Source organism: Nymphalis io, chromosome 25 (assembly GCF_905147045.1).
Source record: "Nymphalis io chromosome 25, ilAglIoxx1.1, whole genome shotgun sequence".
NCBI classification, from domain to species: Eukaryota; Metazoa; Arthropoda; class Insecta; order Lepidoptera; family Nymphalidae; genus Nymphalis; species Nymphalis io.
The window spans coordinates 4,521,102-4,546,088 of record NC_065912.1 but is presented as its reverse complement, the minus strand read 5'-3'; the positions used below and the strand labels follow the sequence as shown (position 1 = coordinate 4,546,088).

Sequence of the window (24,987 nt, the reverse complement as noted above, 5' to 3'; positions counted from 1 at the left end):
TCAGCCTCGTTTGTGTTGTTTCTCTTTATTCGTCCAGTTTTCGTTAAATTTATAGTTACGTCGACGGTGTTTATGTTTAGACTCCATACCTGGAGTAAAGCGGCTCCTTCAAAGGCTATTATATTAATATTTTCGTATTCCATATTTAATTTTTATTTATTCTAATTAAGTGTGTGTGTTGTATTTATCCCAATTCTGAATTGTTTAAACTTGATCTCAACCACAATCCACAATGCTCGTAAAGAGAATTCAAGTCTATCAGTTTCCCGCCATAAAGAGTATCTGTCAATGTTCTTGTTGCCAGATTAAAAATATAGATTATTATTGATTAATATAAAAAATGACAGATACTCTCTCTCTCTCTCTATTATCTCCAGTAATATTTAATATTAATTCGTAGCACATCTAATATTATATATTACAATCTGACTTAGTCTTACAACATCTATATATATATATATCCTATTGTTAAGAAATACACTTACTGAACTAATTCTACATATATTATTTACATCACAATATTAATAAAGTAAAATAAAGAATGAAAAATGAATTAAAACTCCGAATCTCTCTCCGATGAGTGTCAATCGTTTTCCATATGACTTTATCTGTTCAAGTTTCAAAATTCTGGTATTTGACATCTGCCACTTTTGACAGCTAAATTTGTTTTAATATTTGGATTCGGTGTTTAGGTGATAATATAATTAACATCTTTATAGGTGTTATTTCAATTAAGTAAAATGACTAAATAGTTAATTAAATAAATCACTATGATAACTTTTAAGGCATGTATAGTGTGCCTGAAAACTGACGTCAAAGTGTTTAATATGAACACAGGTCAACTGAGACATGAATATAATTTAATATCTGGTTTAAAGGTATGTAGTTTTTGTTTGGGTATAGGTTGTATTTGGAGTTATAAACCCAAGTTATTATATCTTAATTATTGTTAGCAATTCTTATTTTAACGATCATTAATAATTTTTACGAATTAGGTAATGTTTTATAACATTGTTTTCGCGGAATCCTATTAATTTATGGTACACATCTACCAGCTGTAATATTTAACTCTGAATTTGTATATATTTTTTCAATGTTTATCATTAATTTCAGTCTCGTAGTCAAAATGGCTTACCTGAGTATTTGTGTTATCAGTGTTTGGCATATGTGAGAAACTTTAAAAAGTTTCGTGATAAATGCCAACGTACATATTATGCATTGCAAGAAATCCTAGACCGTGATAAAAAGGTAAGAAGCAACTATAATTTTTATTTCACTCGGATTGAACATATGTTGACACTAAATAATAACTCTATTTACTTGGTTATTTTAGTTATTTAGAATGATTGATTTATGTATACGTTATAAATATATAAGTAAAAAAATATTAGCTCATTAGTTTGACATATATGGGCTGTTACTATTTTTACATAAACTTAAAGAAAAACTGGTTAATTAGGACATATAACTTAAGTCAATATCATTTTTTCATTTCAGATAACAAAGTCTATAATTGAAGAATTGGACTCAAATGTGCTAAATATTGAACCAACTCTATCCTATCTTGCTACAAACCACACCAGGACTAAGTATGAAAATGTAAAACATAAAAATATTAAACAGAATTATGTTGATTTAAAACAACAAGAAAACATAACGATTATTCAATATGGAACTACATCTGATAATCTAATATTCGAAGTGCCTAAAAAGAAGCCTAAACTTTGGATTGAACTAGAAGAAGATATTAAACAGGAAGAAACTCCGGTTATAACGAATTATGAAAATTTTACTACTGAAATTACAGATCTTGATACAAAGCAAAATGACGACGATTTCTTTGATAGCCACTTTGATGATGATGAACCACAGACTGAAATTGATAGTAATGATAAAATAGATATGCAAGGTGATCCCAGTATGAATTTGGAAGAAGAATATGCCACCATTTTACCCATATCTGTGAAAGAGGCTAAGGCTGTCGTTGATGTCTATAAACTGCTTGCACAAGGCAAGTTTTCGTGTAAAGTCTGTGGGAAGACATATAATAGTGAATGTCGATTGAAAGCGCACATGAGAATGCATGAAATGGTAAACCATATTCATACGTCATATGCTTTATAAAATAACTCAAAGTATTAATGTGTACAATACTTTATTTTCAGAGTATAAATGGCACTTTCTTCTGTATTTTATGCAAATATTACTATAGATCTGAACTTCTTTTGAAAAGTCACATGACAGAAAAACATATGTACAAGTATGTATGTAAGAAGTGCCCCGAAGTTAACTTTGATAGGTAAATAAAGCTTCAAATAAATTGGACATATTTAAGTGTACATAATGCTGCATTACTAAATTGTATTCTATTAACGTTATGCGGTAACGACTACTATTATTCATAAATTTATTTTTTAAATTATAGTCAGTTTTATGTTTCAGACATTCAGCTAAAAGACATTATTACTGGGGTCATTTCCAAGAAATATCCAATAAAGGTAGTTGGTCACGGACAGCCAAAGTCACTAAGGGCGGTAGAAAAAATAAATCTGCCATACGTCGGTTAGGAACAAAACAGGAAATACCTCATGATTTCCCAATAAAATCTGCCATAAGCCAGGATGAGCAGTATGCTTTGGTGAGAGACAGACAAAAAACAAAGAACTACATTGATTCACCATTCAAGTGCGAATACTGCTTTAAAGGATTTAGAGTTGCAACAACATTTGAAACACATTTAAAGAAACATGATCCTGTAAGTTTTTATTTCTTATTATTCCACTAATATAACAAGCCATGATATATGACTGCCGAATATTTTGTCACACTTGAATTATTAATACAAGAATAAACAAAGCTAATACTTTTGATTTATGACTTATAAACCATATTAATAAAAATATATCATTTTTGAGTTTTGTCAATTATTTATAAACCAAAGGAAGATTTTGGAAATAGTAAAACGGTAATGTTATTCATTTTTTCTTAATTTTATTTTACTTAATTTTTAGTATATATTATGATTTTTCAATTACTTCCCCAGAATAAAATATTGTAATTTGTTATTATATAACCAATAGAAAATAGTTACAAGAATGTAAGTGTTTTGTACAAAAATAATGAATTATTCTAATCTTTTTATTTCCAGGCTCTGTCGGGCAAGTTACAATGTGATGCATGCAAAATATGCTATCCGAGTACAGGAAAGATGTACAAACACATGACAAGATGTCACATCTTCAAATACTCATGTCAGATGTGCGGTTACACTTGCTTCAACAGGTACCAAATAAATACATTTTTATGTCACCACGGGTAACCACCATGGCTAATAATATTTTTGTAAAGCACTTTTGTTGCACATAAGCGTTTATATAATAAAGAATTAGGAAGATGAGCTAATTTTTTTTATGATCTCAAAAAATCATAATTAAAATATAAAAAATACTGACGAAAAAATTTTACGATATCTGCAAACATGAATTTTTTACAATTTTTTAAAGTTACGAGTTCTTAAATTCTTTTCTGGAGCGACCGATCGACGCGTGACGTCACGTAACGTCACGTGACGTAATTTCCTTAGTAGTAAAATTTGTCGTATTCTGCATATTAATGGCATGTGCAAATTGGCAACATTTAATGATGGCAGACGACAGCACTGTAGACGCTTTATACACCGGCCACGCTAATATTTGCCGAGAACATGTTGATGAATATAAACTTGTGTCTGAAATAACAAGTGTTTATTAACCAAATTCTGAGATTGGGGCCAACCAAACTTGGTACAACTTAACCCCAATACGACACAAGTTTGCGCGATGACTTCTAAAATGACACCTTTTGTCATATAGGGTATGACAAAAGGTACATTTTGAAAATACCAAATCCAGTATCGGGACGTTAGTTTCCGCGATCTTTTGGAAGGTGAAGCCAAATTAGCCTCTAGAAGCTTTGTGTGCTCAAAAAGGTAAGTCAGTATTTCACGCCAGCTCCTCGCCTAAAATTCTACAAGGCAAAAAATCAGTCCCACATACATACATACACAGTACTGCTCTCATCGGGAGAACTGTTATCACTCTGCATCTTCTATCGCATATTTTAAGGACCGGATATCGCGTCTAAATTGTAAATTCTATTTATACCATCTCAAGCGAAACCATATTTCCCGGCGACTTTTTTGAACCGCTATGACATAGAAACCTTCAAGAAATGAGGAATGAGTAGGTCATTCCTTAAAGGCCGGCAACGCACCTGCAAGTATTCCGGTGTTGCAGGTGTCTTTGGGCAGTGGTAATCACTTTCCATCAGGTGAGCCTCCTGCTTGTTTGCTCCCCTTTTACATAAAAAAGGTTCCTTCCATTAACAGTTTATTTCATACATGTAGGCTCCTCACATCCCTACGTGACCAATGCCATAGTATGTTTGCATCCTTCACATTCGAGATTGTTAATTTTATTTTGGACTTTCATCACAAGCAAATTTACATTAATATGCCGTGGCTCTGTATCGTAACTATCGCTTCCCGAATTGTGTATGAAAAATTAAAATGTAGGAAATGTATATTATGTTATATATTATTATCTTCTATCGAAAGCGGAAAGCACTAGTATCTCTACGTGAAGAGTACGGACTTTTGTCCGATCACAGTTATGATCAATCACCACATTAACAAAAGATTATAATAAACAATAATAATAAGCTCACTAATATATTTCGCGTGATTTGTGAAAGAATCCGCAATCATAAGATCGACTTTCGGTGGATTATTTGTTAGTCTACGTGAAAATACTGCTCTTATTTTAACATAAAATAATGTATTAATAATCGTTTTAATATTATTATAAGTGAAAGAACAAATCACAAAGAAAGATAAAACAAATACGAAATTATCAACGCGCGTATCGCAAAAAAATCGGCCGCAATAACGATTGGGCGAAGTGACGTCACAGTCATATATAATCATAATTTTTTCACACATGTGTCAAAAATTCAATCATTTAAAGATTATTTAAGTACAAAAAAATATTATTTCTAATATTGACATCTTCCATCTTCCTAACATCTTCCTAATTATTTCAATTATCTCAAATTAAATTATTTAGAATTAGGTTTTGTAACTTTTTTTTTATAGTATAGGTAGGCGGACGAGCTTATGATAAGTGGTCACCGACGCCCATAGATAGACATTGGCATTGAAGAATTTTTAACCATCGCTTACGTCACCAATGCCACCAACCTTGGGAACTAAGATGTTATGTTCCTTGAGCCTGTAATTAAACTCACTCACCCTTCAAATCGGAACACAACAATAACAAGTACTGCTGTTTAGCGGTTGAATATCTGATAAGTGGGTGGTACCTACCGAGCCGAGCTTACACAAGGCCCTACCACCAGTGAAACCACCACTTCACCAAAACTTGTTAAAACTTTAATAATAGTATATATATTTCTTTATCAAGTTCTCTATTTCCAGGGGTCAAGCTAAAGTTCATTACAGATGGCACAAAAAAGTCACATACCCGTGTCCACATTGTAAAAAAGAATTTTCGTAAGTATACATTTTCATTTTTATCGTTATTCTTGCAAATGAATAGTTACCTAGTCTTGAATATAAAAAACTGCTTTACTGCTTTATTATTACCAATAATCAATTCCTATTTAATTACTTGTATTTGCTTTCATTTGACTTCCTAAGTTTCGATAACAACTTCGGCCGACATTCTAAACAGCGTTTTTTAAACCTATAACCGTAACAGCCTGTGAATGTCGCTGCTGGGCTAAAGGCCTCCTCTCCCTTTTTGAGGAGAATTTTTGGAGCTTAATCCACTACGCTGCTCCAGCGCGTCTTGGTGGAATACACATGTGGCAGAATTTCAGTGAACTTAGATGCATGCAGGTGTTTTTCCTTCACCGTAAAGCACGAGATGAATTATGATCACAATTTAAGCACGTGATAATTCAGTGGTGCCTGCCCGGATTTGAACCCACGATCATCGGTTAAGATTCACGCGTTCTTACCACTGGGCCATCTCGGCTTTTTTCAGAATTCTATAATCGAAGATTATTTTAGATTTCGTTCCATGGCGGTTCAAGGCCGAAGTTGTGTATTGGTTTTGAAGGGTTGCTAACATCTCATGAAGTTTTCAGACATAGTACTATTAACATATATTGCGATGTCAATATAATATATAATTTATTATAGGATAGTTGTTAACAAAAAAAATTAAAAGACATATTGTAGTATAGACATCAATACCTGCTGGGCGTTAAGTGGTAATTAAAAATTAATTATTTCAGTAAAGAATCTACAAAGCTTGGTCATATCCGTAAGATGCATCCATCGACCAACATATGCAACTTGTGTGGACATAGCTTTGTGAGCGTCACCGGACTACACATACACAAACTGAAGACTCACAGCAAGGAGGTCAGTTGTGCTTACTTTATTAAATAGAAAGTAAATAAAAAATATATATTTTATGCCGTAAATGTCCCACTGCTGGGCTAAAGGCCTCCTCTCCTCTTTTTGAGGAGAAGGTTTGGAGCTTATTCCACCACGCTGCTCCAATGCGGGTTGGTAGAATTCACATGTGGCAGAATTTCAGTGAAATTAGACACATGCAGGTTTCCTCACGATGTTTTCCTTCACCGTAAAGCACGAGATGAATTATAATCACAAATTAAGCACATGAAAATTCAGTGGTGCTTGCCCGGGTTTGAACCCACGATCATCGGTTAAGATTCACGCGTTCTTACCACAGGGCCATCTCGGCTATTTTATACATATGTATTATACATGTTATATATTAAATAGTAATTTTGTTATATATATTCGTCCAGTGTAATTTTATTTGATCTTCTAATTCAGCGTGAAAGTTTTTTTTTTTAGGAGATGGAAGAGAATGAAGGCAAAGTGGACACATCAAACCCGCTGTACTGCGCCGAGTGCGGGGTTCAGTTCCGAGACGATGATGCCTTCGCGACGCATCTTGGCTCCTCCAACAAGCACGCTGATACCAATCGGTCAGTCTCTGGACTAAGCTGCTGTCTATCTTCATGGACATAGATAATATTATAATTTTAGACATACCTTAGACATAAATTCATGTACTTGTATTAATTGTCCGAGCATGATAATCTTATGAGTATGCCTGTTTAATTATAATTGCTTCATTTACACATTTGTAGCAAATTACACTAGGAACGAAAGAAATGTATTCATCCATTTGTCTCTTGTAATATAATAGGAAGTGTATCTAAAGTAAGCGGTGTGCGTGCCCACAGAGCGATCACGAAGCTGGGCCTGGACGGGGAGGGGGAGGGCGCGCGCCTCACGGACAAGGGCGTCGTCAACATGGGCCGCGCCACGTCCTCGCACTGCGATATCGTGAGTACCGCACACGCTCGCGCCGACTACAGTTGACACTCGCGCCGACTACAGTTGACACTCGCGCCGACTACAGTTGACACTCGCGCCGACTACAGTTGACACTCGCGCCGACTACAGTTGACACTCGCGCCGACTACAGTTGACACTCGCGCCGACTACAGTTGACACTCGCGCCGACTACAGTTGACACTCGCGCCGACTACAGTTGACACTCGCGCCGACTACAGTTGACACTCGCGCCGACTACAGTTGACACTCGCGCCGACTACAGTTGACACTCGCGCCGACTACAGTTGACACTCGCGCCGACTACAGTTGACACTCGCGCCGACTACAGTTGACACTCGCGCCGACTACAGTTGACACTCGCGCCGACTACAGTTGACACTCGCGCCGACTACAGTTGACACTCTCGCGCCGACTACAGTTGACAGTTTCTAGTTGGTTCTAGATCAAATTGGTTATTTAATCATTTACTATAAAAATACATAAAACAAGCGCTGAAAAACAAAGTTTTACAAATGATAAATCAACAATCAATACATAGATCTAGATATTTTCTGATCTGTAATTTATACAAATTATATAAAAAAATTATATAAAATAGAATAACTTGTAGTTTTTAGTCTAATGGACTAATTTGCGCTATCACATGAAAAAATATTTACATTTATATAATTGTGTATTGGATATCTACAGTGCAACAAGTACCTGCTGAATGACACTCAGGCGGTTCGTCACTATGACGCGGAGCACCCCGGAGCGCCCTATCTGAAGCGGTACATGTGTGACATCTGCGGACACAAGACCAGGGTGAGAGCTTCACACCATTTACTCTCTACATTAAACTTTTAGGTCCGTTTGACTTGAAAAGCGTCATAGTTACGAAGACGTTCACTAAGAATGGATTTTTGGAAATTACAACTTCAAGGGGTGAAAAAAGGGTTACTTTGTATGAATTCTACCCGTACGAAGTTGGGGAAATATATTAAATAATTTATTTAATATATTTCAATTCAGTAATTATGTAAATGCATATATTATTTTTCATTTATAAAATACTCGATTAATTATAAATAATTTAAAAAAAAAAAACAAATTAAAAAAAAGACGTTATCTCATATAACTAACACAAGAAAAAGGTGTAGACGAGCTTGGCACTCTCGTATTGATCTCGTATTTCCTAAAAATATTTTATTAAACATACTGAGAAAAGCCTTTAAATAGCGGCATAGGTTGTGCAATATTGTATTATTCATCATCAACAAAAACGAATACTAAACAAATAGTTTGATTGCAGCAATACGCCAACCTCGTGGTCCACATGCGCACGCACACCCAGGAGAAGCCGTACTCGTGTCCGCACTGCGACCGGCGGTTCAGTATGCAGAACAACCGGGATCGACACCTTGTTGTGAGATGTTTAAATTACCTTCAAACAAAAACTGGATTAGCGTGCAAAATAATTGTCCAATAGAAATATAAACATTTTAAATAGTGACGAGCCGATTGGCATGGTCGGTAGATACTTGCCTTTCACGCCGAAGGTTGCGGAATCGATTCTCACCATGGACAGACATTTGTGTGCATGAACATTTCATTGTTCTGAGTCTGGGTGTAATTATCTATATAAGTATATATTTACAAAAGAAAAGTATTATATGTAGTATATCAGTTGTAAATTAAGTCTCTTAAGTTGAACACCGTATCTCTATCACGTTTTTAATCCTGAATACTTAAACTGACCCTTATGCCCAGGTCCACACGGGCGAAAAGAAATATCAATGCCCGCACTGCAACCGTCGCTTCTCGCAAAAGAACACGGTGAAGTTGCACGTTCAGACCGTGCACCTGAAAATCCCCTACCCGCCCTGGAACAAGAAGAACCGCAAGCGGCGCCGCGACCTGGACTCCGCGCCGCCCTCCCCCGCGCCCCCCGCCTACAAGCTGCCGCTGGACTCCGCGCACGGGAACTACCTCAGCGCCTACATCGACACCACCAACAAAGTCTGCGGAACATAGATCTTCAGTCGAGCTGTACAAAAAGCAGAACTAAAACTATGGAAATATGTAGTAGACAGAATCGGACCGAGATTGTCCGGACGTCCGGTTAATCGTGATGAGGTTTGAAAATAAAACGTTTTAATTACGTAAGTTAGTAATATTTTGATTTGTTAACATTGTCTCAGTTCGGAGGTCGAAAACATAAAGTCAATTCCAATTGAAAGGGGAAAATGGTAAATAAACCGTTGTTAGAGCAAAATGCAAGAGTTTACAAAATCCCTCGTTTCGAGGGAAGTCCCTAGTTAAATTCTAAAAAAGGAATAAATGTCCCTAGCGTGCGTCCCCTGTGGTTTTTGAAAGGATTTGAAGTCGCAAACTTCGATTAAAATTCACGCGTTCCAACTGCTGGGGCTCCAAATTCAAAATTGTAGACCTTTTTCCTGCTGCCAATGAAACGGAGAAATATATTTATCGTTATGTTATATAAATAACAAAATTGAGTGAAAGATACTAATCCAGGGCCTTCGACCGGACTTGATCACCTCTCAGGTGATTTTGGGCTAGCAAGACTAATCTTTAGCCTATAGTCTATACCAACCACAGGAGGAGTAAAGATAAATAAACAACTATGGTATTAAATCGATGAGATATCATTGATCCAGAACTTGAATGATCTATGGTATTTTGCCTTAAATGTCTTGTGGATGATGTAATGAAAGGCAATTGAGTATAGATTATATGTATTGTAATATAATTTACAATATTTAATTGTTACGACGATATTACAGTGCGATGTTAGAATGGCGACTGGCGACAGAACATATGATAATGTATTAATTGACAATGTAGCATATCGAATATCGACTTGTTTCTAGGTGCCATTATGGACAGTGATTTTTGCTTACATTAATAAAAGTTAATACGTAGGCACAGTATTATGGAAAAAATGGCGTTTTGAATGTCAACAAAGTTGTTATCGAAACTTTGAAGGTAAAATTAAAATAGATAGATATATAGTAGTTAAGTTGAATAGTATTTTATGATAAATAAATATATTAATCAAGAATAATTAAATTTTAGGTTTGTTCATCTTTACTCCTTCGATTGGAACGAGCTATAGTTATATCAGAAAATACACACAAACGCATTATCGATGTTGTTATTTTACGATAAAAGTCAAAAATATTAAACATTATTTTTTTTTTATTTAATTCTGAAGGGTACATACATTTTGTTTTTTTATTTATTTATTACATTATGTACAACATCATAGCTAGGGTCATAAGCGACTGGAAATATTTATTTTTTTGGCCCTTCTTTGTTAATAGACTGACACAACTATTAATCAGGGTTGGGCTCAAATTTTGTGTACTGAGCTAGAGTTGTTGTTTGTAATCTGTGGGGCCTATCCTAATTAAGTGCAAAGCATTTTGATTGTATGTATGTGCTTCAGCGGGTTATAGGTTGTAAGTGTGCAGAGTGCCGCAGCTGGTTGCGCCTCTGGCAGCCGCTAGCAACGATTTCACGTATAAATAAATGTTCGACCTTTTTGTAATAAATAATTTATTAGACCAGTAAGATTGTAATTAAGTTTTAATATAGCTACCTTAAAATTACTAGGTTAATGTTATTGAGTGAAAAAAATCATATTTAAAGTAACAACTGATTAATATAGCGTTTAAAATAATTTTATTATGACCTAGTTAAATATATAAATTAAATTTTCTGAATATTTTTTTTATTTTTAATATTTTTTTTTATTTGGAGTAAGCTCCAAACCTTCTCCTCCAAAAGAGGAGAGGAGGCCTTTAGCCCAGCAGTGGGACATTCACAGGCTGTTACGGACGAACGGAATATTTTTTTTAATGTTTCTATAACATTGTAAACTAAAATCAATTTTTAGTGTGCTGATTCTATTGTACACATTTGAATCCTTTTGAATTGACATGCTCAGTGTTTTTCTATAATTTTTAAACAATCACACACTATCAATCTTATAATAATTTTTTAACTAAATAGTCACACTAATATAGTTTATTATCGGCAATTTTATACAAATATATATATATATATATATATATATATATATATATTTAAATAACTCTAAGGAAGCGTTAAAAATATCTATTGAATAAATGCTTTTATTCTACTCTGATAACTTTTATCAAAAATTATTATCTATAAAGCTTAATTAAAACTATTTGAGAATGTATAAAAATAACATATAAGAATATTTGTTAATCGTTATTTTATTTTATAATGTTATTAACTCAATGGCAACTTATATAGTATTCTTTCTGGTTGCTGATTTGAGTGAACGAGATAGCAATATTTTTGGGTGTCAAATTGATATTAACCTGAGATTGTGTTTAAGAAAATCAGCACCATTACAATAAAGATGTTTTTGACTTGTCTTTCTTTAAAGAAAATTATTATTAAAGTACATCTCATCAAATACTTTATTGTTAGTATTAGTATCGTATAATAAGTCTTTTTTATGTTTATTTGTCTTTATTAATAAATTATTAATCAATATATGTATATTTAAAGTATTTTTATGTGTAAAATTTGATAAAAGTTATATCAGAACAACAATAGTTAATTAATTTCAATAGAATACATAAATTTGCAAACCTATGAAAAAAAAAAATCAGCATTTTAAAAAGTTTACTCTGAGACATAAATTGCTAATGTCGCAATGACTGATATGAATGTTTTGAATTTTTTTATGTACTTATTTGTATCTTCATAAATCATATTAACCCTTTTTACAAGCTTTTATTTATGTTCATCGATTAGTAGATACGATTTTGTAAATGATTTTAAACAATCTAACCGATTTCAAATTCGCACATTTTATTAGTGCTAGTAACACTAAAGTAAAGTAAAAGCTTAAATTAAGTAAAAGTTTTAATGTATCCTGTAATATATATTATATTTATCTTTGTTATAGATAGCTCTATGAAAAATTAACTAAATAACACGATATTGTAATATCATAACTTGAGATTGCAGAGATTTTGACACCTAGCTAAATATAATGTAGCAGAATAAGGTAGTATTATTGAACATTAGTTTGAAGTTATGTTTAAATCAAGTAACTTGTAATCGTTAAATAAAAGTTTTTTTAAGCAGAAATTGCGATTGTTTTACTTAAAAACTTGCTTAATTATTTTTGTTTAACTATGAAAATATTAAAAAAATATATTGGTCAAGTTACAGACCCCCAGACCAATCGTTTATTATTTATCTATTATCCAAAAGGTAATAGTGTATTTTTGTACTTACATTTTATGACCACCCTTTTATGTGGTCGCCGCTTATACTAATACGAATCTCCAGAAAATGGGCTTGAAGTGGTTTATTCGTGCCGATATTAATAAAGGAAATTATCTTTAGTCTATATTTTTATACCTAAAAAAATTGAAAACGTTTACGTGTAAAAAGTTTTAGTGGTTATTAAGATAAAACAATAAAGGTATTATTAAAAGAAAAATAAATATTTTTAACAAATATTGGCAATTAAATAACATTACAATTGGCAGGCAAGCAAAAACTAACTTCATTACTTTACTTACTATAAATCGGCTCTGTAAACTGTTGCTTACTGTATTAAATATAGAAAGACTTACCTTTGATTAATACAGAAGAGTAAGATTTTGAGTAACACTTTACTGTCTTTACTTTTTTGATTACTTTCATTATACTGCAATCGTGATCGATGATTGATCTGATTATATTTTGCTCAAGTCTGTTATGGGATTGAAATTATGTCTTAAAATTATTTTTTTCTGTAATAATATTTAATCTGCCTTTTATATTTTTTATTATCTGTGTTCATTGCTTAAGCTATTTAAGTAATGAACACAGATTTTATTATCTGTGTTCATTGCTTAAATAGCAAACTTTAACTTGCGTTGATTTATGTTTAGTTTGTGGTTATTTCCTTAAATGTTTTATTTATTATAATAATGTATAAATAGTGATACAAAATTTATCGATATGTATGACTTAAAAGCTTGCACAGTGTGTTTGAAAAGTGATGTAAAAATCTTTAATATGAATATAGATCAGTTAAGAAACGAATATAATTTAGCATCAGGTTTAAAGGTAAGCTGTTTAACCTTTTTGTATGAAAATAAAATCATATTTTTATTTTAAAATATAATCATTGAATGTTTGACAATTTTTCATCATAACAATAATAATACATTATTCATGTGTAATTTTTAAATTAATAAAATGTTATAATATTATTTAATTTGTAAATATTTTAAACTGTAGTACTTGTTTATTTACAGACTCAAAGCCGTAATGGTTTACCCGAATATTTATGTTATCAGTGTGTTGCATATGTTAGAAATTTTAAAAAGTTTCGTGATAAATGCCAACGCACGTATTATGCATTGCAAGAAATATTATATAGAGATAAAGAGGTAATTAACACTATTAAATCTTATAAAAAATCTTTTTTTTCATGTTGACTTTGTAAATCCAAATTAAAGATTATTGGATATAAATATAAAATAGTTATAAATACAGTGTAAACTTTATATAACAACACTGAAGGGATGGTGCATTTTATCCAATTATTGAGAGTTGTCGTTAAAAGGAGAGATGAAAATCAATATTATTTTACTAAATATTACAATATTATTTATTGATCAAGTATAAAATTTACAAACAACAAACATTAATATTTAAACAAGCCATCAATGCTTATTGAGTTAAGTTTATTACGGGTAAGATAATAAAGCAACAAAAGAATGTACACAGCTGCAGTACTTACTAATTTGGGCACCTTAGTAATGACATGTTGTTGTCATAATTGAGAGTGGATGTAATGCTACTTAAAATGTATCATTGTATGGGAAAAAAGCTAAACCAACCAATGTTGAGTGATTTCGACGCTTTAGGGAGTTTGTCGTTAAATCAAGTAGTATTACATGGAGTTTACACTGTAGTCTAATCTATACCATACATATTACATATATGTAAATTTAATTTCAGATAACCAAGTCAATAATTGCAGAATTAGATAGTACTGTACTAAATATTAAACCACCACTGTCATATCTTGCTCCAGACCACCTCAGAACAAGTTACGAAACTCTTAAATTCAAATGGGTTAAAAAGAATAGAATTGGTATAAAACATCAAGATAATATACCTGTTATACAATACACAACAACATCTGATGATTTTAGTTTTGAAATGCCAAGAAAAAAACCTAAACTCTTAACAGAATTGATAGAGGAATGTATTAAAGAAGAAGACAACACAATACCAAGCTATGAGGAGCCATTTGTACCTGAAAATGTAGTGTCAGAGCCCGAGAAAAATGATGAGAGTGTCTTTGATAACAATTTTGATGATTGTGACGGAGAAGATAATGTTTATGATAATAATGATGAACAGCCTAAAGTAAATGATCAAACTGATGTAGATGGAATGAATTTAGAGGAGGAATATGCAACTATGGTGCCCATATCAATGAAGGAGGCTAAAGCTGTTGTTGATGTTTACAAAATGTTCGCACACGGCAAGTATCAGTGTGAAGTGTGTAAGAAGGCATATTATAATGAAAATCGACTGACAGCACACATGAGAATGCATGATATGGTAAATACTTAGTTACATAAAATACAAATGCAGTTCATGTGTACTAAAATATGACTCTTTGAAATGTTTACTTATATTGATTTAGTATATTTGGCTAAATTAAAAATACACCTATATTGTGTTCTTTTTCTTTTTTATTCTAACAGAATTGGAATGCCAAAACAAAATGAAGCGGAAAGTGTTAAAATCCTTGTTGGCACAGATTAATTAATTATTTTCGATAGCATAATTATGTAGAAGCATGCATATTTTCTAAGAATATAGTCTGAATTTGCAATAATGAAAATCTATTAGTTACCCTAATTAGCTATGTTTTCTAAAGGTCTACTTTTTAATTGGCCCTTGCTTTCGTTCACAGTATTTACTTAAATTTCGAAGTGTAATATTGTTAGATTCTTGTATATATTAATGATGAGCTTAATAGAGGTTTTGCCAGACATTAAATTTTGGACAAATTTTCGGTAAAATTGTTACCGAACCAAAAAATTTGGGATCTTGTGATCTATCATGTCAATAAGTGACAATCAAGACAAAACTAAAATGAAAGTCTGTGCAGTCTGTGTATTATCTAATTTTGCAAGGCGGCTAAAAGAAGATTTGATACCTTAATACCAAGCAACATATCAATGTCAGTCGACCAAATACCAATTATGGCATACCAGTGGAATAATAATGATAATATCCTGGGACATTTTTCACACACGGCCATCTGATCCCAAATTAAGCTTGTACAGAGCTTGTACTATGGAAACCAGACAACTGATATACAACATATACTATTTTTCTTTTGTAAATACATACTTACTTATATAGACAATTACACCCAGACCCAGGGCAAACAGACATGTTCATGCACACAAATATCTGCCCTGGGTGGGAATCGAACCCACAACCTTCGGCGTGTAAGGCAAGCATCCACCAACCACGCCAACTGGCTCGTCAATATTTAAGTTAAATCTTTTAGCACATCACTAACAAATATAAGCTAATAATGAAAGATATTGCTAAGATAAATATTTTTGAATAATTCTTTCAGCATACAAGTGGAACATTCTTCTGTGCATTGTGCAGCTATTATTACAGAACTGATTTTCTTCTAAAAACCCATATGACTGAGAAACATATGTATAAATATTTATGTAAAAAGTGCCCTGAAGTTAGTTTTGACAGGTAACTGATGTCCATGTGTTGTTTTTTTTTACAGAATATATATACTGACTGACTTGTACATATAATTTTTCAGGACATCAGCCAAACAACATTTTATCTGGAGTCACTTACAGAAAGGTTCAAAGAAGGACGCCAGCTGGTACGAGACCCAACCAACCGGGGTTCCTAAAGATAGTAAAAAAAACAAATTGTTTATACGTCCTATAAGAAATACGAAGAAACTTCCTCAAGATTTTCCAGTCTACTCTCCAATAAGTCAGGAAGAACAAAACGCTTTAGTGAAAGACCGACAGAAGACGAAAAACTATATTGATTCGCCGTATAGATGCGAATTCTGTTTTAAGGGCTTTAGAGAAGTGGCGACGTTTGAAAAGCATATGAAGAAACATGATCCAGTGAGTTTTTGTCATAAATCACAATAATAATAATAATAAATATAACAGTCCTCCGGACCGATTTTGGTCATGGCGGTCAATCTCACGAGAGATTAACCAACTGCGCAGGTTATATGAAAGTAAAAAAGTCCGCGCGCAAACACAGGTGCACTCTTTATTAATTATTATTATTATCTCTCATAACCCGAGGGGACGGCAATCTGACACGACCGGAAAGAGTTCAGGCGCAGGTCCAACGGCTTTACGTGCCTTCCGGGGCACGGGAGTGTATACACTTCCAACTTCCAGGCTCTGGGCTGCTACTGAGAATATTCGACAGAAAAATCCATTATTTTATATATATATATATATATATATATATATATATATATATATATATATATATATATATATATATTATGACATATCGACCATTGTCTTATTGTGATGCTAAAATCATGATTATGGTGCCGTTAAAATCATATCTATATTGTAATTTTTTACAAATATATTTTAAAATAATTTAAACACATGATTGCTCAGCAAGACAAAACAGTTATAGTAAATAAAAAATAAAACAATATATGATTTTATAAAAATAACTTCTTTCTAAAATCTTAACTGGTAGTGGAAAAAACGTTTTAATATAAATTCATTTGAAGTTGTAATATTAATTCGTTTTTATTAAAAAGCAACACTTTATAATCATTTATTAATAAGTAGACTTGATTAGATCGACTTAATATTAAATGGACAAATTTATTAACCTTAATAAAAACTTTTTCATTCCAAAAGTCCGATAACAACATCGCCGACATTCAAACTCATATAGAGCTTTAGCGAATCTGTAAGAAATCTGATCAATTCAATATCAAAGTCATTTATTTGTCTTTACACTTCTTGTGATTGGAATAAGCTCATTAGATATACATAGATGGTGTTGCCATATAATAATTTTATTTTAATTTTTTTTATTTCACTTAAAATATCATAAATAATTTATAATATAGAAAGGATTGCTATATAAATAAATTGTGTAACACTATTTTTATGTCATTGAATGTTCTAGGAATGTTCCGGAAAACTCCAGTGTGATGCATGCAAAATATATTGTCCGGACACAAGGAAGATGTACAAGCATATGAACATGAGCCATTTGTTTAAGTATTCTTGTCAAATGTGCAGCTATGTTTGCTTTAGCAGGTAACACTTGATTTTTATTGACAAAATTGCCTATTTTATAGTTTTATTTTGTACTGAGAATGATGGAAACTTTAAATTATTATTATTTTTTTTTAAATAGATAATCATTGCTTTCTCACCTTGTAATATATTAAGAGTTATCTGACAAATTGATTTTGTAGCCGAGATGGCCCAGTGGTTAGAACGCGTGAATCTTAACCGATAATCGTGGGTTCAAACCCGGGCAAGCTGAATTTTCATGTGCTTAATTTGTGTTTATAATTCATCTCGTGACGATGAAGGAAATCATCGTGAGGAAACCTGCATGTGTCTAATTTCATTGAAATTATGCCACATGTGTATTCTACCAACCCGCATTGGAGCAGCATGGTGGAATAAGCTCCAAACCTTCTCCTCAAAAAGGGAAAGGGGGCCTTAGCCCAGCAGTGGGACATTAACAGGTAGGTACATCAGATATTCTAGCGCAAAACAGCAGTACTTGTTATTGTTGTGTTCCGATTTGAAGGGTGAGTGAGCCAGTGTAATTACAGGCACAAGGGACATAAAATTTTAGTTCCCAAGGTTGGTGGCGCATTCTTCGCAGTCTATGTAAGCGATGGTTGACATTTCTTACAATGCCAATGTCTAAGGGCGTTTGGTGATCACTTACCATCAGGTGGACCATATGCTCGTCCGCCTTCCTATTCTATAAAAAAAAAGTTAGTTATTAACCGGACGTTTAAATATCAGCTCAATTTGATATTGGTACCTAAGTACCTTCATCATTTAATACTTTTGAGTAATGATATTTTTGATATGAAGCCATAAATGTATCGTTTTTTTTTCAATATTAAAATATGTATAAGTTAGTACTAATGGATGCTCACCGTGCGAGAATATGATATTATTTTTGTTATAGTATTAAATCAAGATACACCTAACATGTTAGTCGAGAGATTGTCAGGTCTTAAATTACAAAGTTTTTTTTTTTTATTACAGAGGTCAAGCTAAAATGCACTATAGATGGCATAAAAACGTAACGTACTCGTGTCCGCATTGTAAAAAGGAATTTTCGTAAGTTGAAATTAATTATATATTTTAGTTAAACTATTTTGCGTTGTGTCGTATCCGCCTCGATGAAATATCAATATTTATATTCTAGTAAAGCATCCACAAGACTGACTCACATACGTATAAAGCACCCTTCCATGAACATCTGCAACTTGTGTGGCCGCAGCTTTGTGAGCGTCACCGGCCTGTACTGTCATAAGAAACTAGCGCACAGTAAAGAGGTTTGTTATTAGTTTGTCTTTTTTATTCTCACCTTTAATTTTAAAGTATAAGCTGTGTGATTCGACGATGCTGATGACGATGATGTCCTCCTGACCGATTTCGGTACACAGTACACAGTAACAGCCTGTTTATGTCCCACTGCTGGGCTAAGGCCACCTCTTTCTTTTGAGGAGGTTTTTTAGCTTATTCCACAACGCTGCTCCAATGCGGGTTGGTAGAATACACATGTGGCATAATTTCAATGAAATTAGACACATGCAGGTTTCCTCACGATGTTTTCCTTCATCGTCAAGCACGAGATGAATTATAAGCACAAATTAAGCACATGAAAATTCAGTGGTGCTTGCCCGGGTTTGAACCCACGATCGTCGGTTAAGATTCATGCGTTATTACCACTAGGCCATCTCGGCTATACGATTTCGATAATTTTCCGGTTTTTTTTTCTTTCTGTTTCTTTTTTACATTTTTTTTTAATTCGTATATCGTAAGAGATTATGATTAAACATTTTTCAATTGATATATTTTTAATATTTATGAAAGTTAAATTGATGTGTGCATTTCTCTATTAGGAGGTGGAGGAGCCCACAGTCGAAGTAGACACGTCTCACCCGCTGTACTGCGCCGAGTGCGGGATTCAGTTCCGGAACGAGATCGCCTTCGCGACGCACTTCGGCTCCTCCTACAAGCACGCCGATACCAATCTGTGAGTACACTATGAACTTCAAACTCTATTTGCCCGTTTATTCGTTTATTTATCTACACTTTTTATTAAAAATGCGAAAGAAATTCCGTCCGCCTGTAACGCTTTCACGTCAAACCACTGAACCGATTTTGATGAAACTTAGTATGAATCGACTTCGAAACTCGTGGGTGAAATCTAGTTAATTATAAAAATCTATAACTTTATAGAACTTAAATTCCTACATAGTATTATTAACTATAAGGTAACCATATTTATTATTATATTTTAATAACTACCGATGATTTTTTGTTACTTTTAATTTAAATTTGATTAGATCGAATCTGGAAGTGCTATGTGCACTTGTAATCGACATGCATATTAGATATACTATTATTGTTTTATAAAATAATTATTTTCAATGCTTTATATGTATGTTGGAAGTGTGCTATTACAAATAAATAAATAAACCTTTTACTAATCAGAGTCGAGATATGAACCCAGGAATTCGATCCTTATAAGACGGCTACGCCCCCCGCAGGTCCATCAAGCCGGTGGGGGGCGCGGGGCGCGGGCGGCCGCGCGCGGCGCACAGCGGCGTCGTCAACACCGGCGTGCCCACCTCCTCCACCTGCGAGATTGTGAGCAGCGCGCACCACCACACCAACACACCACCACACCACTTTTAGGATATTTTTTTTATAGAATAGGACGGCGGACGAGCATATGGGCCACCTGATGGTAAGTGGTCACCAACGCTCATAGATATTGGCATTGTAAGAAATGTGGTTAACATTCATTCATCGCTTAAATCACCAATGCGCCACCAACCTTTGAAAGTAAGATTTTATGTCCCTTGTGCCTGTAATCACACTGGCTCACTCAACCTTCAAACCGGAACACGACGATACCAAGTACTGCTGTTTTGCGGTAGAATATCTGATGAGTGGGTGGTACCTACCCGGACGAGCTTGCACAGAGCTCTACCACCAGTGTTAATGCCCTGGATGTTTATTACTTATTAATTATAATGATTTTTTTGTAAATAAAATATATATACAATTATACCTAGACACTTAAAAAAACTGAAAAAGTAATTTTTATTTACTAGATAGTTATTTTAAAACGACTTTCATAAACGATAACAACATATTAGGATAGTTCTCATATAACACAATATTATATACTTAAGTATTACTGCCTACAGCGATGCGTTCACTAGTGAAAGCAGAGTCGTAGGCAGAGACAGAAGCTAACATATGTCCTTCGCACTCCGCCGCAGTGCAAAAAGTACTTATCCAACGACTCGCAAGCGCGGCGACACTACGACGCGGAGCACCCCGGCGCGCACTACCTCAAGCGGTACATGTGCGACATCTGCGGACACACCACCCGGGTACGTACGCGGGTACTCCCCATTGTAGAATATATATACCGCCTAAATAAATGTACAATTATGGCGACCTTATCGCTACATAGCGATCTCTTCCAGGCGACCAACGGTGTAGGTAATTACAGATAGGATATGAGGTAGGTGGCGGTATGAATAAAATAATATTAATATTTAATTAAAACAAAACCAATGAACAAATGTAAATTTAAAATACATATATTATATATCAATAAATAAATTATATTATCATTTTATCATATATATATATACAACAAGGACTATACTTTTGGTACATGATAATTAAACATAACATTACATAATATACATTAATAATTAGAATCACACTCACAATCACAAAAGTAATAATAATTAAAATATATCGGAATTAAAAATGAGCCAGTTATATCACATAAAAAAAGAGCAAATAATGCATGTTCGGACGTAAACTATACGTATTAAGTTAGTCGCAATAAACCAGTGACAGAGAATGGGTGTTTTATTCAAATTAAAAAATATAAAGAAATTAGATACAGTCCTAATCAAGTCTTATAACCATCAATAAATATATTGAGATAAAATAAAATAGGATATTAAATTGATCGCGTAGAAGCACATGAATCAGAGCATCACATAGATCTCTAGATCACCCGCCTCATCACGTAGCCGCCCATATCACCCGCAATAATCCTTAGTATAGTGTTGGAACTGTCTCTGACTCTACGTATCATAAATATAATATAGAAACAGAATTTGCTATGTTGACTACAATTGTTGCGATTCTATAATTTTTCTGTGCTGTTGAATGAAAGTCTTATCTCTATTTTATCCCACACATATCTCAATTAGATAAGGCAGTCGATAACTGTTAACGTAAAAAGGTGCCTTTCATATAACTTAGTAATGTTTTTGGTAGCAATGACGTGAAATATTGATAGTAATTTTTCCGTAGCAATACGCAAATCTGACGGTACACATGCGTACGCACACGTTGGAGAAGCCGTACGCGTGTCCGCACTGCGAGCGGCGCTTCAGCATGCCCAGCAATAGAGACCGCCATCTAGTTGTGAGTATATGAAGATTACATACATACGTACGTATTAATGAAATTCTATTATTGTCCTACAAATAAATAAACAATGTTCATACGTGTGCGTCAAATAAATATCTTTTTTTATGTCTTAAAAATATTCCATTCATTTAATTGAAGTATTAACCGTTTTAGATCACGTGACCTATTTTTATTTCTGCTGTAGTTTTGTTTCACCATGCTGAGAGAAATATACATTTTTAATAAGGAAAAGTACCAGCCTGTGAATTATTCTGGGCCGAGCTGAGGGTTTCTCTCATCTCGAAGAGAAAGTTTTGGAGTTTGGTTGGCCACCGTTTTATCCGATAGTCCATCGTCCGCAGGTGCACACCGGCGAGAAGCGCTACCAGTGCCAGCACTGCAACCGGCGCTTCACGCAGAGCAGCGCCGTGAAGCTGCACATCCAGACGGTGCACCTGAAGATCCCGTACGCGCCGTGGGACAAGAAGAACCGCAAGCGGCGCCGCGAGCCCGACCCCGCGCCCGCGCCCCCCGCGCCGCCCGCCGGGAACTACCTCAGCGCCTACATCACCTACAACGAGTGAGCGACCGCGCTGCTGACGTCACTTACGTCGACCATTGAGCGCACCGCGCTGCTGACGTCACTTACGTCGACCATTGAGCGCACCGCGCTGCTGACGTCACTTACTTCGACCATTGAGTGCACCGCGCTGGTGACGTCACTTACGTCGACCATTGAGTGCACCGCGCTGGTGACGTCACTTACGTCGACCATTGAGCGCACCGCGCTGGTGACGTCACTTACGTCGACCATTGCGCGCCGGCGTGACTAGCGGGGAAGACTTCACACGATACAACTGTTCTTTACAAAGGCAAGCTTAACATTGTGACGTCACTTACGTCAACCTTTGAAGCGGCATCAGTATTAATATAAAAAAATGCAGATATTTAAAAAAAAAAAAACAATAAAAATAGTTTCAATGTAAAACTTTTATACCTTTGTATTTATGATGAAAAAGAAATCGAGTGATTTAGCTACAATGTAGATTAATTAATCAAATACTATATTATAATGAAACGTTGTGATACTTTTGTCAGAATCGACGATACCCAATCGAATTGTCCGGGCGGTAAAACAGTTGTATATAACACTGTTTCCGTTCTATTTCTTGGGCTTGAATATCGTAATATATTATAAAATAAATAAAAATAAAAACAATACGTTTGAAAATAATCTCATTTATAGTAGGTTGTGCATATGTACTTATTTATGTTTGAATAAGTCTCACACAGTGACCATTTCCCTGGTTCTGACTTATAAAACATAAAATTGCAAAAATAATGATTTTTTATATAATTTAGTGTTAGGCATGTATAAATTAATTATTCTGTATATAATGTCATAATAATGGTATACTTAATGGAAATGTAAATAGATATGAAATATATAAAGTGCTTAATGACTTTTTAAGGCAATAAACTTTAAAATTATTTACTAAGAAAAATATATAAATAATACGATAGCGGAGAGCTAAGTTTAAACTGAAGGTCACGGGTTCGAATCCATGCAAACACCGCTGAGTTTTCATTTATTATTTACATCAATTTTGTTATACATTTATGTTTATAATTTGCATATCCACCGACTCGAAAGGAAGTACCATAGTAGACTTGACTCTTAATTTTTAACAAAATAGTTGGTTTTTGCCAGCAGAAGGACATTTACAATTACTTTACTTAATAATGAAAATCATGTATCATTTTATTTTGGTCAGAAATATTTCTTCAAGTATATACCTAAGTGACTTAATTGTGATTAAAAATGTATTAATATAATAGAATGAGGAATAAGTTATATTAAGTAAACTGTCTCAGGTTGTACTGACATCACGTGTTCAACTCAATCAGATATTAATTTCCACTCAATTTCAAACTATTGTTCCTTTCGTATTAAGTAGAATTACATTTTTTTAAATATATTATAATGAAATTATGTGGTTTTTTTTTCAAAAATCGTTTTATGAATATTTATTATAATTTCGATTATACATGTACAGGATAGTCTTGTAAAGTATATTTTAAACAATATATAAAACTTGATATATTATTTCTTTTATTTACTTTTCCACTACCGTAACAGCCTGTGAATGTCCCACTGGCTAAAGGCCTCCGCACCTCTTTTTGAGGAGAAGGTTTGGAGCTTATTCCACCACGCTGCTCCAATGCGGGTTGGTGGAATACACATGTGGCAGAATTTCAGTGAAATTAGACACATGCAGGTTTCCTCACGATGTTTTCCTTCACCGTCAAGTACGAGATGAATTATAATCACAAATTAAGCACATGAAAATTCAGTGGTGCTTGCCCGGGTTTGAACCCACGATCATCGGTTATGTTCATGCGTTCTTACCACTAGGCCATCTCGGTCTGTTCACTAGGCATGAATTAAAATAAAAATATATTTTAAATCTCTTTTTGACTGGACTAAATCTATTGCTCTCTCTATTTTTAAGTCCTGCCACCATCCTACTACCTCTGAAATGTATCAAAATTAATTTCAAGTCAAACTTACCAATCAACTCTTGCCCAATTAATATTTAGAATTATAATTGTCGTTGACGGTTGGATTTAGTTTACCAATAATTTGAAATTGATTTTTTATTTATTTAGAATAGCAAGGCGGACGAGCATATGGGCCACCTGATGGTCACCAACGCCCATAGACATTGGCACTGTAAGAAATCTTAACCATCGCTTACATCACCAATGCGCCAGAAAACCTTGGGAACTAAGATGTTACGTCCCTTGTGCCTGTAATTTAATGATTCAACA

The 24,987-nt window shown here is 33.9% G+C and overlaps 2 protein-coding genes across 2 annotated transcripts; both read left to right on the top strand.

Moving 5' to 3' along the window:
* Positions 1-663: 663 nt before the first annotated feature.
* Positions 664-11,421, top strand: LOC126778104 (zinc finger protein 569-like). The gene is made up of 13 exons (XM_050501484.1): positions 664-878; positions 1,114-1,248; positions 1,498-2,091; positions 2,166-2,299; positions 2,443-2,755; positions 3,149-3,282; positions 5,474-5,548; positions 6,298-6,427; positions 6,890-7,023; positions 7,285-7,387; positions 8,090-8,203; positions 8,691-8,804; positions 9,149-11,421. The coding sequence occupies exons 1-13, from the start codon at positions 771-773 to the stop codon at positions 9,410-9,412; spliced, it is 2,352 nt and encodes a 783-aa protein (XP_050357441.1). The 5' UTR covers positions 664-770; the 3' UTR covers positions 9,413-11,421.
* A 1,920-nt stretch (positions 11,422-13,341) lies between these two features.
* On the top strand, positions 13,342-24,110 carry LOC126778107 (zinc finger protein 569-like). The gene is made up of 13 exons (XM_050501490.1): positions 13,342-13,504; positions 13,696-13,830; positions 14,405-15,016; positions 16,053-16,186; positions 16,260-16,581; positions 17,630-17,763; positions 18,742-18,816; positions 18,905-19,034; positions 19,605-19,738; positions 20,256-20,355; positions 20,997-21,110; positions 22,057-22,170; positions 22,518-24,110. The coding sequence occupies exons 1-13, from the start codon at positions 13,397-13,399 to the stop codon at positions 22,737-22,739; spliced, it is 2,334 nt and encodes a 777-aa protein (XP_050357447.1). The 5' UTR covers positions 13,342-13,396; the 3' UTR covers positions 22,740-24,110.
* Positions 24,111-24,987: the final 877 nt, after the last annotated feature.